The 15,180-nt window shown below is 39.3% G+C and overlaps 1 protein-coding gene across 1 annotated transcript; it reads right to left on the minus strand.

The window, feature by feature from the left end:
• Nucleotides 1–328: 328 nt before the first annotated feature.
• LOC133901146 (kinesin-like protein KIN-4A) lies at nucleotides 329–11,217 on the minus strand. The gene is made up of 25 exons (XM_062342410.1): nucleotides 10,369–11,217; nucleotides 8,970–9,116; nucleotides 8,518–8,667; nucleotides 8,181–8,422; nucleotides 7,763–7,950; nucleotides 7,552–7,676; nucleotides 7,354–7,390; nucleotides 7,035–7,126; nucleotides 6,797–6,907; nucleotides 6,606–6,716; nucleotides 6,283–6,376; nucleotides 6,008–6,120; nucleotides 5,313–5,408; nucleotides 5,098–5,205; nucleotides 4,903–5,019; nucleotides 4,709–4,789; nucleotides 4,391–4,462; nucleotides 4,078–4,171; nucleotides 3,953–3,984; nucleotides 3,775–3,872; nucleotides 3,591–3,686; nucleotides 3,156–3,377; nucleotides 1,611–1,767; nucleotides 1,173–1,328; nucleotides 329–1,082 (listed from the first exon to the last, which is right to left on the minus strand). Exons 1-25 carry the CDS (start codon nucleotides 10,489–10,491, stop codon nucleotides 855–857), a joined length of 3,090 nt encoding a protein of 1,029 aa, XP_062198394.1. The 5' UTR covers nucleotides 10,492–11,217; the 3' UTR covers nucleotides 329–854.
• Nucleotides 11,218–15,180: the final 3,963 nt, after the last annotated feature.

Below are 15,180 nucleotides of genomic sequence, written 5' to 3' on the forward strand. Positions count from 1 at the left end.
ACTGCTGGATGAGTCATGAATATTGCTTGTTGAACAGTAGAAAAAACATGAAAGGCGTCTGCAAAGTAAATGATGAAAGATTCTTCCAGGATCTTGATGCACTTCGGCACATGTGGCTTGAAAACAATTATTTGCCCTGTTGGATGAGTCATGAACATGCTGAAATATATATGTTGCCAGAAACAGAACTGCTGCTCTGCTTGCTGATATTTCAGAAACACGTTGCTCATGGAAGATGCTCCAGTTTTCACACTTGGTCAACAATCAGTACTACACAATAGAAGGGGTGGACTGATATAGGGGAACAAGCTGCAGTATTACATCAAAATACTCCTAACAAACCAAGCCAATGTCATTAATTCTCATCTTTAGTACCAACAAACATAAGAAGAGGAAAAAAACACCACTCAAGCACAAAAAGCATTAAACTTACGGTCATCCTTCATACAAATCTATAGCACGACAGCACCAGAAAGACTTTACAAGGCGCCTTCCGCTGACAGATATCTTTATGTAGAAGAACACCAACTAATGACATCTCACCGTCAGTGAAGGCTGAAACATTAAGCATTGTCCTCAGTATTTGCATGAAAGAATGCTCGCTCGCTCGTTCACCCACCCACCCACTCACTATTTTTTTCCTACTTCAACAACACTTTATACCACAAGAAATTTACATCCAAAGACAAGAGTCAACCTATCAACATATACTTGTCGATCCCGTGGCCAAGTAAAAACAAGCACGAAGGAGATCTCATGAACTCTTAGCTGCATTGTTACCTTGTGCAGGTAGTTAGCTGTGTAGGTTTCCAAACAGTGTCAGTTCATGCTGAGACAATAAGAAAAAGTCTGTTTCACATCACTCTATGAGGTTTATGAGGAAGAAGCTGAGGTCTGGGCCTAGCCCTTGAGAGTGTTTCATCGCTGTGCCGGATCATCTCAGACAATTTCCAGGGCTTCTGCCATTTCCACTTGAACTGCAGTAGCCACTGGTGATGGCTCCTTTTCCATCTCCAGAGCTTTCCTGATTGCCCTGCTATCGAAACTTTCTTCCCCACAGACAACTGTGCTATAGGAACCATCTGCAGTGAATGTTGTCAATGACAATATTAGAGAGTGTGAGACCAGGATGATGATCAAGGAGAAAAGGAGATCACACATTAATATAGAACCTTAAGTTGCTCTTTGTTGAATGCAGAAATCCCTTTGCTGGGACTATTTACAATTCCAGCAGAGTACTTCAGTTGCTTCTGTGCAGGAACGGCAACAGGGGACAGTGGTGTGTTGGGATCATCAGCAGAGTGCTTCGCCGAGCCATTTCCACTTCTCTGTAAGTAGTGGAGTTTTCTTAGTAACTTTAGATATCACATGTTCAGTGTTAGTTTTATATCATATTAACAGGATTAAAGTGAGTCACTGTTTAAAGTTATGTCAGTTTGTCCATCTATTGTATGGCAGAGTGGCAATGCCCCCCCCCCCCCCACCACACACACACACAAAAAACGTACATATTGATTGCACATTGACATTGGTTGAAATCATCGAATTGTCATCCCAATGCTAACTAGAGTTTCTTTCATGTACGTTTTTTGTGCTGAGAGAAATCGCACCGGAGGTGTAGTGGCCATTGCAGCTGTTTGCTCTCTTTGCTTGAGCTGCTTCTCAATTTCTCTTCTGTGTGTTTCACTGTAACGGAGAATGCCCACAAGCTCTGTCATTTGTTCCTTCATTTCCTTGATCTCCACGTCCTTCTCCCTTACTTGGCATCTGATTCAATAGTTTAGAGAATTATCACTCATTGTTTCAATACAAAACATATGAACAGGACTTGGATTTGCAAGAATCACTCGTTCAGGTAAAAAGATTGAGGCAATGTGGTTATTTTCAAATATTAACAAAGTTTCACCAAAACGAAATCTGCAAGCATCTCTTTTGTTGAAACTGTTAGAAATAGCAACTTATATTTAGTAGTAGCCCCTGAGGGTAATATATAGAGTACATGAGGAGTCCAGAACAAGGACTCTAGTAACCTAATATATACGTAATAAATAAGAACTCTATGCTCCTAACACCCCCCTCAAATGCAAAATGTATGCAATAACGTTGCATTTGAAAAAGATGACACTAAGTAATAAACTTAGACTAATACATCAAAAAACTATCTTTTCAAAGCTGTAGAGTGGAGCCTTTAATCCCGTTGAATCAGGCTGAAGAAGTGCTATATGAAGCACATGAGTAGTCGTGACGATGACAACAAATGAATGTCCTTGATCGAGAATTGCAACAAAGCGATGACGAGTAGCTAAACAACAAACTAAGTTGTCGCTAAAGCTATAGAAGGATCAAGACGACACAAGAATGCCCTAGACCACGATGGCGAGTAGTAAGATAACAAACAAAGTTGTCACTAAAGCTAAAAAAAGATCTAAATGGCTAAGTTGCATCAATAATGACTTGAAAGAAATCAACTAATTGACCAAGGAACATGTGGACTCGCACGGATAGACGAACTTAAAGAGAGCCGAGGCGGCAGACGAAGTGCCGGCATGGGAGCCGAGAGCGGGAGTTGAAGGAGGAGCCGGCCGGGCAGGATGTTGACGCAACGGAGGGATTCGGCCGAGCGCGTGGGAGGGAGAGAGAGAGGGAGCCGGCCAGAGAAAAACCGACGAGTTGATCGGGAAGGATGGGTGGGCCAAATGGGATGTGTTGCTGCGTGTTTAGAAAAATCTAGCTGTGTTATCGTATTAAAAATAACAGCTTCTTGAAAGTAATATATAGAAGTATAAGATAAAAACTTTAGCAATCTAACTTATACATAATGATTTAGCCTATACACAATGGATAAAGACTATATTCTTAACATAAATATTTATAACACTTTTAATGAAAAAATAAAGTAGCATTTCTAAGGTCTAGTTTTACTAGGTAGGCAAAAGTCCAGGCAGGAGAGATGTTGCTATAATAGATGACAAAGAAAAAAAACAAGAGAGCAGGTCGTCATTTCTATTTTAAAAGTGGTATCAGATTCTTAGAAAAACATCAGGTACTCAATTTTGATCTATTTCCTTTTTCCTAGCTTTACTGATTGAGAACTTCCAGAAGGATAGATCATGTCATAATTTTAAACGAAGAATCCAAAAGAACAAAAAGATTACCTTGCATCAGCAGCAACATTAAATATGTACTGCAGTAAGCTCTTTGCCTCCCCCATTGACCGCAGTTGATTCCAACGACTACGCCCAGAGAAGGCACGCTCTCTTTCTTCAGCTTCTGAGAGTTGAGAAGCCATCGCAACAAGAGTATTTGAAGAGATTGTCACCATGCTCTCAAGTGATGCTATCCTAGCTTGTCTTGCATTTGGTGACAAGGTATTTGTCCTGAGAAAGAAAATTGCAGACAAACATGCATTAGTATTTATATGTCCTAATTGTAACTTCAGATACAATATGCAGAGTAAATACTATGAAATCACATTTTGAGGACTGGATTGGACATCTTGATAAGTGTAAATGTGTAGTGCTTTTCTTATGTGAATTAATTACAAGCAAGGGATACCTCATTTATGAAATAGAAAAGAAGATAACAATTACCTAGAATTTCCATTCTTTCCTCTTTGAGGACTAGTCGCACCCGCCATTATGTCTTCTTGTTTCAAAATGGCAAGCTCCTCACCAAGCGCAGCACGCCTTGAATGACCAAAATTTTATTACTTTGTATGAAAAATGCATTAAAAAGTTATAAATCCCTAAAAGACAATAAAAGTAGAGTACATACAGTTGACTTTGTTTTTCATATTCGTTGCGGACTTCATGCACATGCACCATAACTTCAAGTTCTTGATCCAACCATTTTTGCAGCAATTTCTCACTCATCTGTGTTATATCAAGAATGCTTTAAGGGATATGTTGTAAATAAACTTAAGAAATTTTGATTAGGTACAGATAGATCTTACGTGAGAGCCTGGAGAGGTACCATTTGTGCCAGCTATGTTTGGAGGAAAGGAGAACAAATGAACTTTTAGATTGAAAGTATTTCATTATACGCAAATACATAATGTCATGATCCAGAGAAAGATACCTGAATTGTCACGGGAAGAAGATTTCCTAGCTTCTAGTATCTCTTTCAGCCTTTTCGTAGCCATGGCAGCTTCTTCAGTCTTCCTTTGCAAAACCTATGAAAAAAAAAGTGCAGACACCAGCAGTTAGAACAAAAATACGAAAATTTTGAAATATGGAAGAAAGGATTTAGAAAGCATCTATGCCAAACGAGACAAGTGCTCTAGAAAGTAAAGGCTCAATAGTTTTTTTTTTTCCATTCATTTGCTTTTTTTACAAAATTTGACAGAACAGCATTTCTTTTCTCGCAATTCAACTTTAAAAGACAAACTGACCAATTTCTGCCTCTGATTAAGCGCTTGAAGCTTGTGGCGTTCATACTCATTTCTCCGCCCCTCCTTGCGCAACTGTATTTATAAAACAAAATGTGAGGATCATGCTTCTTAAAATGATCTTCAGATCTCTGAAGAAACTTGATCTTTAAAAAAAATTAGTACAACAAAAGCATTATATAAGTACTGGAGATCAAAGAGTGGGTGATCTCCAAGTAGATATGGTCAAATCAGTTTTACCTGATGCTTGTGTTGATTGTTATACATTTTTGAAAAATAATTTAGCATTTAATTTCACTAACTACAAATGATTATTCATACCTGAAGAAGTTCCTTTTCACGGGTAGCTTTCCATTGCCGGAACAGTTCTGCTTCCTGTTTGATTTTGTGCTGTAGTTGAACCTGACAACATAAACAATTGGATTAATGCAAATGAAATATTATTATCGTCACTTACAAATGTTGAAACAAGTAATGCATCAAAATTATAGACGAGATGAGAAAGGAAAGTGAACCTTTTGTGCCTTTATAAATTGAATTTCTTCTTGCAGTTTCTTAGCAGCTTCATCACTCTTTTGCTTTTCCTTCAGAATCTGAACTTGGTTCTCCTGCTTTTTCTTAAGATCTAGAATCTGCAAGCCAGCATTTTTTGAGTAACAAGTTTCAAACAAGGTAAAACTTATTTAAATGCATTCTGAAGTGCTATTCACCTGTGCTTCAAGGGATTTTAGTTTCTGCAGTTGAACATCTCGCAGTTTGTGCGTCTGGCCATCAGCACTTAGGCTTTCAACTTCAGCCAACAATCTGTCCCTCTCTTGCTGAAATTGTTCAGAATTTCTTGTAAGATCAAGTATCCGTGTGCAAGGGCTAGAAACATGAAACTCCCTGATGATATCATATGGTACGATAGAATAATTTGACAGACCTGTACAGCTTTTTTCTCTTCCTCAAGCTCCATAAGTTTCTTTCCAAAGTGTTGCTTAAGTGCAACTGTATCACATCCATACATTTTCATCTCAGACTGCAGAGTGTTTGATAAATTTTTTGTGAGTTTCTCGGAAAGCACAACAAAGAGTTTGCACTTTCAAGTTACTAGAATAAAAATGGTACAATTAATGACCCTCGCAACTTATTTGACGATGCACTTCAGTTCAAAGTAAGCTTTAAGAAAATTTAAAGAAGAACTCTAAAATTATCTTGTATGTATGAGAGTCGTTTTATTGGTAAATATATTAACATAACATTTTAGGTGAATACATTCGTGTAATTCTTTTTATTTTATTTACTTCTGAAAATTCACTTCCTGTTTTACGTCTACAAAGTTTTGCTTTACTGGTCAGACAGGATCACAGGAACCCAACAAGTATCATATACTAAGATCATTATACACTATGGTGCAAGATGTGGAGGTGAACATAGGTCTGTCAGAAACAATGCTAAAAATATGTAGCAATAAGAAGCCCAAAGACCTTTTAACATAATTTCATTGACTGTACATGTGCCATGCAGAAGTGAATAAATCTAGCACCAAAGAATGGACATTAGCTTTCGTATTTCATCACTTACAAGGTCAACACATGGTGATCATAAACATAATTCTTATTGTTAGATGTTCCATACCTCCTTTTGCTCTAGTTTTCTGTTCAATTCATTCAACTCTTTGCCCATGCTATCCTGTAGCATTGTGTGTTCCCATTCTTTAGCTACCTCATCTTCAATATCTTTAGGGTTGTCTGCAGGAGGCAGGGAACATCAATAGGATATTAAAGAAATCAAATATAACTCCATGAAGAAACATGTAAATGAGGTGTCCTTAGTGATGTTTAGAGTCATGCTGAAATGAAAGCAAAGCATCTGAATACTAAGATGAAATTATAGAGGTGCTAAGAGATTACCTTGTACGGAGTCAGTCATAGGGACATCAAATGGATCTGTACTTTGCAAGCTTCTTTTGAGCCCTTCACTTTTGGTAAAGCCATTTAAAGTTTTCTGAAACAGGGAGCATAATTAGTAATATAAATGGTCTAGCTCTAGCACTTTGAGAATTGAGAGCAGTTCTGTAGAGAAAAAAAAACAAATGTCAAGTAGGCACCGTGTTGTGTTATTTCTCTTTTTTATGTGTGAAAAAAATTATCATGAAAGACCAAGAAATGCAAGTCGTGTTCTTGTCCTTAAATGTTAAATGTCCAAAAGCGTGAACAAGGACTCAGTGACATACTTGCATTTCAGGTTCACATAGATCAGTTTGAGAATGGTTGCGAATATCATATAGTTTCCTGCAAAGGTCTTCGTTTGTTTGTTCAAGCCATGAGATCCTTTCTCTGAGACCCTGAAAATTGAGGTCTTGTTATTCTAATTCTTAGTGTGAGTGAATGCATTCTACAGTCTAAGTTTGTCGAGCACATTTACCTGAACATCGTCTGATCCGACCCCTCCACGAGCTGAAACAAGTTCTGCTTGCAAGTATTCAATCTGCTGGCGCATCCTTTTCATCTCATCAGCAATAGGGTTTCTGTTGACCTGAAAAATTGGAGTAAACAGCACATCAGATATCGAATAAAATAAAATTAACACCCTGGATAAGGAAATCAACTTAGAAAAGAAAACATAGATATATTTCTGAGGATACAAGAAGTAACGAACTCACAATTGGTTTATTCTGGATATTACGTGCCCGGTTAGCATATTTCAAAGTGTTTAATGTTTCTTCAGCGTTAATATCTGCTGGACTTATGCAGGCTGCAGGAGAAAAAGATGGACACAAGTCATGTCAATGTAAGCTCAAGCAAGGCATTTTTAAGTCCTTTTTCAGTTAAGAATAAATAGTTTATTGCCTCAAAATGACATTTAAATAAATCGCCAATTCTAGGAGTGTTAATTTGCAACATCACTAAAAATCAGCATTCACAAATATATTCTAAGTATTATGATAGGAAAATTGAACAATCTCTAACAAGATGAATTACCTATCATTACAGTCTTGCTATTTCCACCTAGGGAGTCCTGTGATAGACAAAGTAAATGATACAGGAGAAGTTAATGGTATTTTTACTGATTTTTTTAGATGAGAAAATACGAACTGCTGAAAGATGGGTTGGCGTGGCTATTTTCTGAACACTATTGTGAAATCAGTAACATTTGAGCATTGGCGAGAAGAATTATACCTGCAGAAGACGGGTGAGTTTGCTATCCCGATAAGGGACATGAGCTCCTTCTTTCCTCTTTTTCTCATCTCCAAGAGCACTTATGACGTTGCCAAGAGCAAGAAGTCCTCTGTTGATGTGAACACCTAACGACACGAGGCAGTAATTTCCTTTAGTTTGGAACTAAAATAATTGTAGAATCAGGGTTTATATAAACAAGAAACAAGCATACCTTCCTTGAACCGAAGGCCATCTGAACCAGTTCTCTTAGCCCGTTCTGATCCAGCAAGATCTACTAAATGCAGTTTGGCACAGAGATAGTCTTCATTCATCTCTTCGATGGGCATTCCATCTGAGGTAATGATGGGATCTGTTTTGCGCATCTGCTCCAATGTGATTGTGAAGATGGCATGGGAACGACTATTACATGCCGAAACCAAAGTATAAGGTTCGTGGGGGAAAAAGTACACTATTCAGATTGAATGTGCTCTAAAGTGCTCGAGCAGAATAAATATTTTAAAAGCGAGAATTTAACGAAGGAACATAGAGGCAAACATAGAAGGAGAATTTATACTTTCTCCTCTACAGTATTGTCATGGATCATGAGAGGTTAATCTTCTTCCTTCTAAAAACGCTAAAGAATTGCTAACCTTGACTGGTTGTTCATGTTGGTACTTCCGGTTGCGCGACTTAGGGAACCTTGCTCAAGGCATGCAGTCATTTCCTTCTGAGTAGTGACATGCACTTCGGTCGATCCAGCTAGCGTTATGACCCCATTTGACGCCTCTCGGATCTGCACAGGGGGTTTCCCTGGCACAGACATTTTTGCATTCTCAACTTTGCCCATAGTGGCGGCAGGATCAAGCAAATCCCTCACCTCTTCTTTCAAAATCTGTCGAAAACAGACAAACGGGTAACAAAGTTTCATAAGACACGACAGAAAATGATTGCCGTTTTTCATTGAATTAATTGGAATAATTCTTGTACCTCAATGAACGAGACGCGTAACTGGAACTCCACTTGGCTTTTCAGGCTCTCAATCTTGTCGAACAACGCAGCCATGGCTCGCGGGATGATCCCGATATGCGATCCCTCCTTGCATGCTGTTCCCATGGTGTACGTTTTCCCGGACCCAGTCTGTAAAAAAAAAAAGAAAAAAAAATCAGCATTTCGTCCTCTGTGTTGAGAGCAAGTGCACAAGAAACTCAAAACCCCTGTAATTATCAGGATCTTAACGATTTGGACACAATGCCCGACATGATCGGCATTTGGGGGTTCTGGGAGCACCCCATCATCATGGCTCAAACAGCTGGAAAAAAGCAAAGAATTGCTGTTCACCACATGCTGTGCTGCTGGCTTTTGCCATCCATCTAACCTCCCTCAACGTGGTGGTCCTCCCAAGCTCAATGGCACATGGGAGCAAAATGATTGATGGATACCTGGCCGTATGCGAGCACCGTGGCGTTGTAGCCCTGGAAGAGGCCCTCCACCAGTGGCGCCACGCACTCGTCGAACATCGCCGTCGACGGCGTGCCGGTGCTGCCGTAGACATGGTCGAACGTGAAGGAGTGGCTGCCGATCTGGACCTGCACAATGCCAACACACACAGGAGCTACTAAGTGCCCAAATCTAATGTCTAATCATCATGATCCACTATAGACAGAAATCCAATTGGAAGAAGGGGAAAAAACATGTGCATTTCATCATCATCATTGGTATGAGAGGCAAGCAAAGAAAGTTACTTTTCATTCATCTTCACCAAAAAATGCTTCAGCCAAAAATGATCACAAAGATCAAAAGACAGAAATTGGTGTGAAACCCAAGAAAGGTAACAACACTGGCTGGCAGCTGGAAATGGAGAGCCTCTGGGGAAAAAAAAAAAACAAAAGCAACTGTAACACCTAAGCCGGATCTCAGGGTTGATCCTTCAACTTTGTTTAGATTGATAAATCTTGAACATTTTTGTTAAATAAAATAAAATTTTGCTCAAAGAAGAAAAAGGAAACAGGAGTGGAGAAAAGTGGAGGATTTGATCAACGAAATAGGACCAAAAATCCTGGGGTGATAATTGCGTGACGCTGACAGGATTCCTGCCCAGATAAAGAAAAGCAAGAACATCAGCTAAGATTGGACGCAACTTCACACCACAAACGGTCCTGCCGACAAAATTTTTACTTGGGGAGAGAGAAACAGGACTACCTACACTAATTTAATGAGCAAAAAAAAAGAGGAAAGGTGGAGAAAAAGAAGAAATAGGGCATCTCTATCAAAGCCAGGGAAGCAGGGACCTAAAACAGGGTAAGCAACCTAGATTTCTCCTGGTTTTCATAAGTTTTTGGCTGTAAAGTGGAACACAATGGAAGATCTTGATGCCCAAGAACGGGGGAGGAGAGATAGTCAGTTAATCTCTTCTCTGCTCTGTTGTTCTTGACTAAACACAGCGAGGAAAAACAGAGTCACTGGCTCAAAATGTTTGTTTTTTTTTTGGAAAAATAGATATATAATCCTCAAAATCGCAGGCAGTGTCAACCTGTGTCGGAACATTGCACGTAAAAACAAGAAAATATCAAACCATTCGTATTTCAGAATTGATTCAATCCATACAGACATTTGAAAAAAAAAAGAATTGAGTCAATCCATAGTCTGAATTGAGTCATGCACGCCAGAAAAAGAAAGGGAAGAAAGGCAAGAAGTGAAAGGGAAACATACACACACACACCAAGAAATCCCCATGAAACAAACAATAATTTACAGTCCAATAGGGAGGAAACCGTGCGATGAAGGAAAGAATAATGGCATCTCAGAGGCCAGAGCACAGAATTGGGGGTGGGTCTTTACCTGCGGCTTGCCGGGCACGACAGCGACGCAGTCCTTACACCCCTGCAGCTTCTCGTCGCCGATGAGCGGCCGGGCGTGGACCGCCACCTTGACGCTGCAATCCTCGCCGTGCTCCATTGTCATCTTGGCCACCGACCATACAACAACAATAACTAGTAGCAAGCACTCTCTATCTCTTTCTTTCTTGCCTCAATGCAAGCAGCACTAAGAACAGGGGAGGGCAATAAGACACGGGAGGAGAGAGAAAGAGGAGGAGTGAAGCAAGGATTAAAGATGAAGAAGAAGATGGGGTGAAAGGAAAGGAGGATAGTCAGTGGCGAGTAACAGCAGCCACCGCAACTACTGATCGATCGATCACTCTTCCTCCTCCTCCTGCCACACCATCATGGTTTCTTTGGTTGCACTGCAACCCCTCTCTCTTTCGCCGTGCAGTGCAGAGCAGAGCAGAGCAGTGGATGCTGTGTTGTAGTGCAGGGGAGGTTGGGGTTGGAGATGGGCAGGCTCGGGTGGATGCAAATGGAGATGGAGATGGATTCAGGTGGAGATGTTGGTGGTGTGGCGAAGCAAGGAAGACAAAGACTTGAGCCACACGCCCACACTTCTGCAACCACTTCCACCACTACCACCGTTTGTTGCTGATCCAACTGCAACTGCAATCAAGCCTGCAAATGCTGCTGCTCTTGCTCCAACGAGGCTCCTATTCCAACCTTGGATCTTCTTGGGTTACCCTGCCTGCTTTTCCTGGTGTTCTTGGACAGGATGAAGGGGGATCCTTGGGGAGGTGTTTGGTGGTGGGTGGAAACGGAGGAGGACAAGGAGGGAGATGAGTGTGTAGGTGGGAGGTGTGTGCGTGTGGGGTGCCAGTCTTTTATTTTTTTCACCTTTTTCCTTGTTTAATTAATCTTTTCGGCTACTTTTTTTTGGTATTACTGCTCGCAGCCTGGATTGTTACCCGTGTACACTGCAACAAGGACATGGCATCTTCTTGGTTGTTAGTGAGGCACCCCACCCTAGTGCCAGTTGGAATTGACCGCCCTTCTCTCTCTCTGTCCTTTACAGTCAGTTATCTTTCTGTAGTTTACAATCCGTAATTTCTGTTGTTTTACTTTTCACAGTTTCCTATCAGTAGTTGCTCTATAAAAGTCCTATTTTTAAACTTGTTGCAGACGAGGCAACATAATTGTCTTCTTTTTAGATTTTAGACTTTGAAATCTGTGTAAATGGTGGACGAGCATAGAGTTCAGTGGCAATGCTCCTGAATGGAGTCGAACCGACGGGTTCTAGCCTCCGTTCCGAACCCCAGGTCTCTAATAAAGACCGCGTCGTGAGGAAGCGTCGCTGGAAAAAAGTGTAAATAAACATTACTGCTCCCCTTATCTCTGTCCTTTCTTCGTCTTGTTTTCCTACAGTGATTTCTGCCTTCGATTTTACTTTAATATTGGTTGGATCTTCTTTCACCGGTTGGTCTAACTCGGTGACTGGCACAGGAACTGTTCTCTTGCCGAGAAATGGACAAGGATAAGATATACTAGTGACTAGGGAAAAGAATAATTGGACAAGACAAGCTACGATGCATCAAAGTTTTAGCTGAATAATCCCAAACAAATGGATCTATACTGCAACGTTATTCAGCTGATTGAACAACAGAGTGTGTGGTAACCGTTGCGTTGCCCAACGAGGTATCAAAATCATATTGACAGCGCATTGACAACCTAGAGTACACAACAAGTTGGGGCCGTTGAGACATTAAATCGAGCTGTTACTTAGATCCATGAATCTTGTTTTATGCAACATTTTCCTTCAATTGCTAAGAAACATTTTCCCCATCTCCTCCCTCCTAACATGATCTCCCTAGCTTCACTTCCACTCTATGTTATCAGTCACCAAAACAGAAAACACAGAAAAACTCTGCTTTGTGACGACACAAAATGTTGTATCGTAGGATGGAGATATATGTACCAGACCCAGGAGATTATAAAGTACTCTCCCTGATCTTCCCAAATATAAGTCCATTACAATATTGACACTATCTCTATGACAAATAATATATATAAAAATAGATATTTGAAATAGAAAGAGTTATATATTATGAAAATATTTTTCATGACAAAACTACTAACTTGTCAATCAATATGATTTTTTAGCTATGAATGATCAAATCTAAAAATATTTAACTTAAGACAAATCTGAATGGACTTATATTTGGGATTAACATGGCTAGTCATGGGACAGCTGAAACAAGGCTCCTAAATCGGAAGCTGAGGCGTCAATTCGGTTGTGGATTACCATTAGTACAAAATATATGCGGGATGCGTAGTCACGGTGCGTTTAAACAGATCACATTTGGTCCGAAGAGAGTTACATGACCGATGCCAACTCTTCACCTCTCCGAATAGCGACTTGATGCGGAGTTTAGGTGATGCCCCCTCTCATACACCTCGCATTATCATATTATTGATTGTACAACGTGCATGCTGCCTTTCATGTCGAGATGTAGCTGGTTGTTAGCCAGTCCTATGTGGCTTCAAGAACAATTTGTTTATTTTTATTATCTTTTGATTCTGTTTGCTTATCTTTTTTTCTTTGCAGTAAAGCTATATATTCCAAGAGCAAAGTTGCTGGTGAGATTTGGTTGCGAACTGCCTAAAGTTAGCTGTACCAGAATACAACAGCAGTGTGGGCTAGCTTGTGAATTCATGTATGTGTGTGTTGCTTTGTTCTTTTTCATATGTTTTTTAGTGAACCTAGCCAGGGACATTACTTGGAATGTATGTGGGTGGAGAGGACCGCATGATAGCTTGTGAATTCATCAGTCAAAAGTGGCATCTCTAGTGTGCGTAGTTTACAGTTCACATGTTACACTAAGAACCCACTTCTTTTATTGATGATAATTTTAAGGAGAAAATAAAATACCGTCAGCTACTTCGACAGTTTCCAGTTACAGGTCACGTATATGCCTGTCAATGTTTGTACTACAATAGAAAAATGTAATATTATTTTTCTCCTTTTGCTTTCAAGTTATAAAATGACTAGTTCTGTCATGGAGCTAAGTTTAATAGCAGGATAAGATATCCTAAATTTGTCACATTTATAAATGATGATCATCATATATAGCCTGATCCACTAGAAACAGATCAAATTGTTTGTCAAATTAGAAGAATCTAGTTAGAAACTAATAGCAGTACATAGTCTGCAAACTATAATAACAAAGCATGTATTATTGAGATTAGATCTGTTAGGAAAAAAGTTATAAGTTTGTTCACAAGCCCAACAAACTCATACAGTAAAGCAGTTCCTGTTTGCCAAAACAATTAATGCAGAAATATAATCTATCTAAGGAGCAGTTCTACAACTAATTGCATCTGTACTATTTACTCGCGCTTACAAGTTAAGTAACTAGTGATTAGTGAAAGCTACATCAAAACTTCATTCCAACCAAAACACAAGTTTTGCATAGCTTATAGCCTTATACAACACCTTAATCTAACTTTTAATGCGATTCCCTAGTAGTTACACACTTACGCACGGTAACACAGCTTAATTACTCTGTTAACTAGGGAAATGATTAAATCAAACTTCCACATTAATAAATATATGTAGATAGTTATCAATGTACATTTCAACTTATATAGGCCCCATTTTATTTTTGGTTTATCACATACTTCGCTTTTTTTTATTACCTTGGCACTGATTGAGCTTATCTTTGGAGGGGGGGGGGGGGGAATGCATGACTTTGCTAAACGGGTCAGAGAAACACAAAATAATTCCATTGAGTAATTCTTTATTTGATACCTTGATTGAGGATTGGATCCCTTGTCTTTACATGATCTCTCTATTTTGAACTTTGTCATTTGTACCCTAAGAAGAGTCCTGGCTGTACCTTTGATACAATTTGCTGGATATAAATGTTACTGCTTCACTGTGTCCACGGAGTGCAATGCAAAGTAATATTGCCTCGATTGCATGATTCCGGGTTTAAAGTACAAATAGTGATGAGAGTCCCATCACATCAAAGTTTAAATAAGTAAGTGCTTATATATATATATATATATATTTCAGTGTGTTCCAGTCCGACAAACTACATACTGTATTAGGCTTTGATCTCGTGACCATTTGGCTGCTGCGCCAAAAATATTTAGCCAACTGCACTTTTTTCTCTGAGAAAATGAAAGGAAGTGCCCAGTCAACTGTTTTTCAATTCGTTTAACATGATTTACATAATGAATTTCTTTGAAAGCATGAATGGAAACTACTAGTTTCTTCCCTAGGAACCAAGCATGCACGTCCACTAATCGCGCGCGTCATTGCTTCCTGTACCAACTCTTCATAAAAGAATTTGTCATAACCTATTCTTGAAAATTTTGTCTCACCTTGTTTATGTGATCCACACCTTCAACTCACTTGGCAAAGAGTTTCATAAAAGAAAATGCAAATGTACATACAACATTTCTTGCTGGGCACAGCTGGAAATTTCACACCTTTCAAAGGTGGTATAAATGAGTGTTAAGTCAAAATGGTACTTCACTCTGTGCATGTATGTGTCCATGGAGTGCAAAGTTTTGTATCAGCTATTCTTTTTAAAAAAAAAATGTAAACTATATATTCCACTGAGGTACCCAAGTCTCACTCCGACTACTACATTTTCGGCACTGATCTTGTGATTGTTGCAGTGTTGCGCCAACATATTTAGTAACTGCACCCTTCTTTTTAATAAAATAAGTACCTAATCAATTGGATCAAAACAAACAATTATTCAATTCCTTAGCATTATTCACACAAATAATTTCTTTTAAAAGCATAACTGGAACTAGT

Source organism: Phragmites australis, chromosome 20 (genome assembly GCF_958298935.1).
Source record: "Phragmites australis chromosome 20, lpPhrAust1.1, whole genome shotgun sequence".
In the NCBI taxonomy this organism is placed as follows: Eukaryota; Viridiplantae; Streptophyta; class Magnoliopsida; order Poales; family Poaceae; genus Phragmites; species Phragmites australis.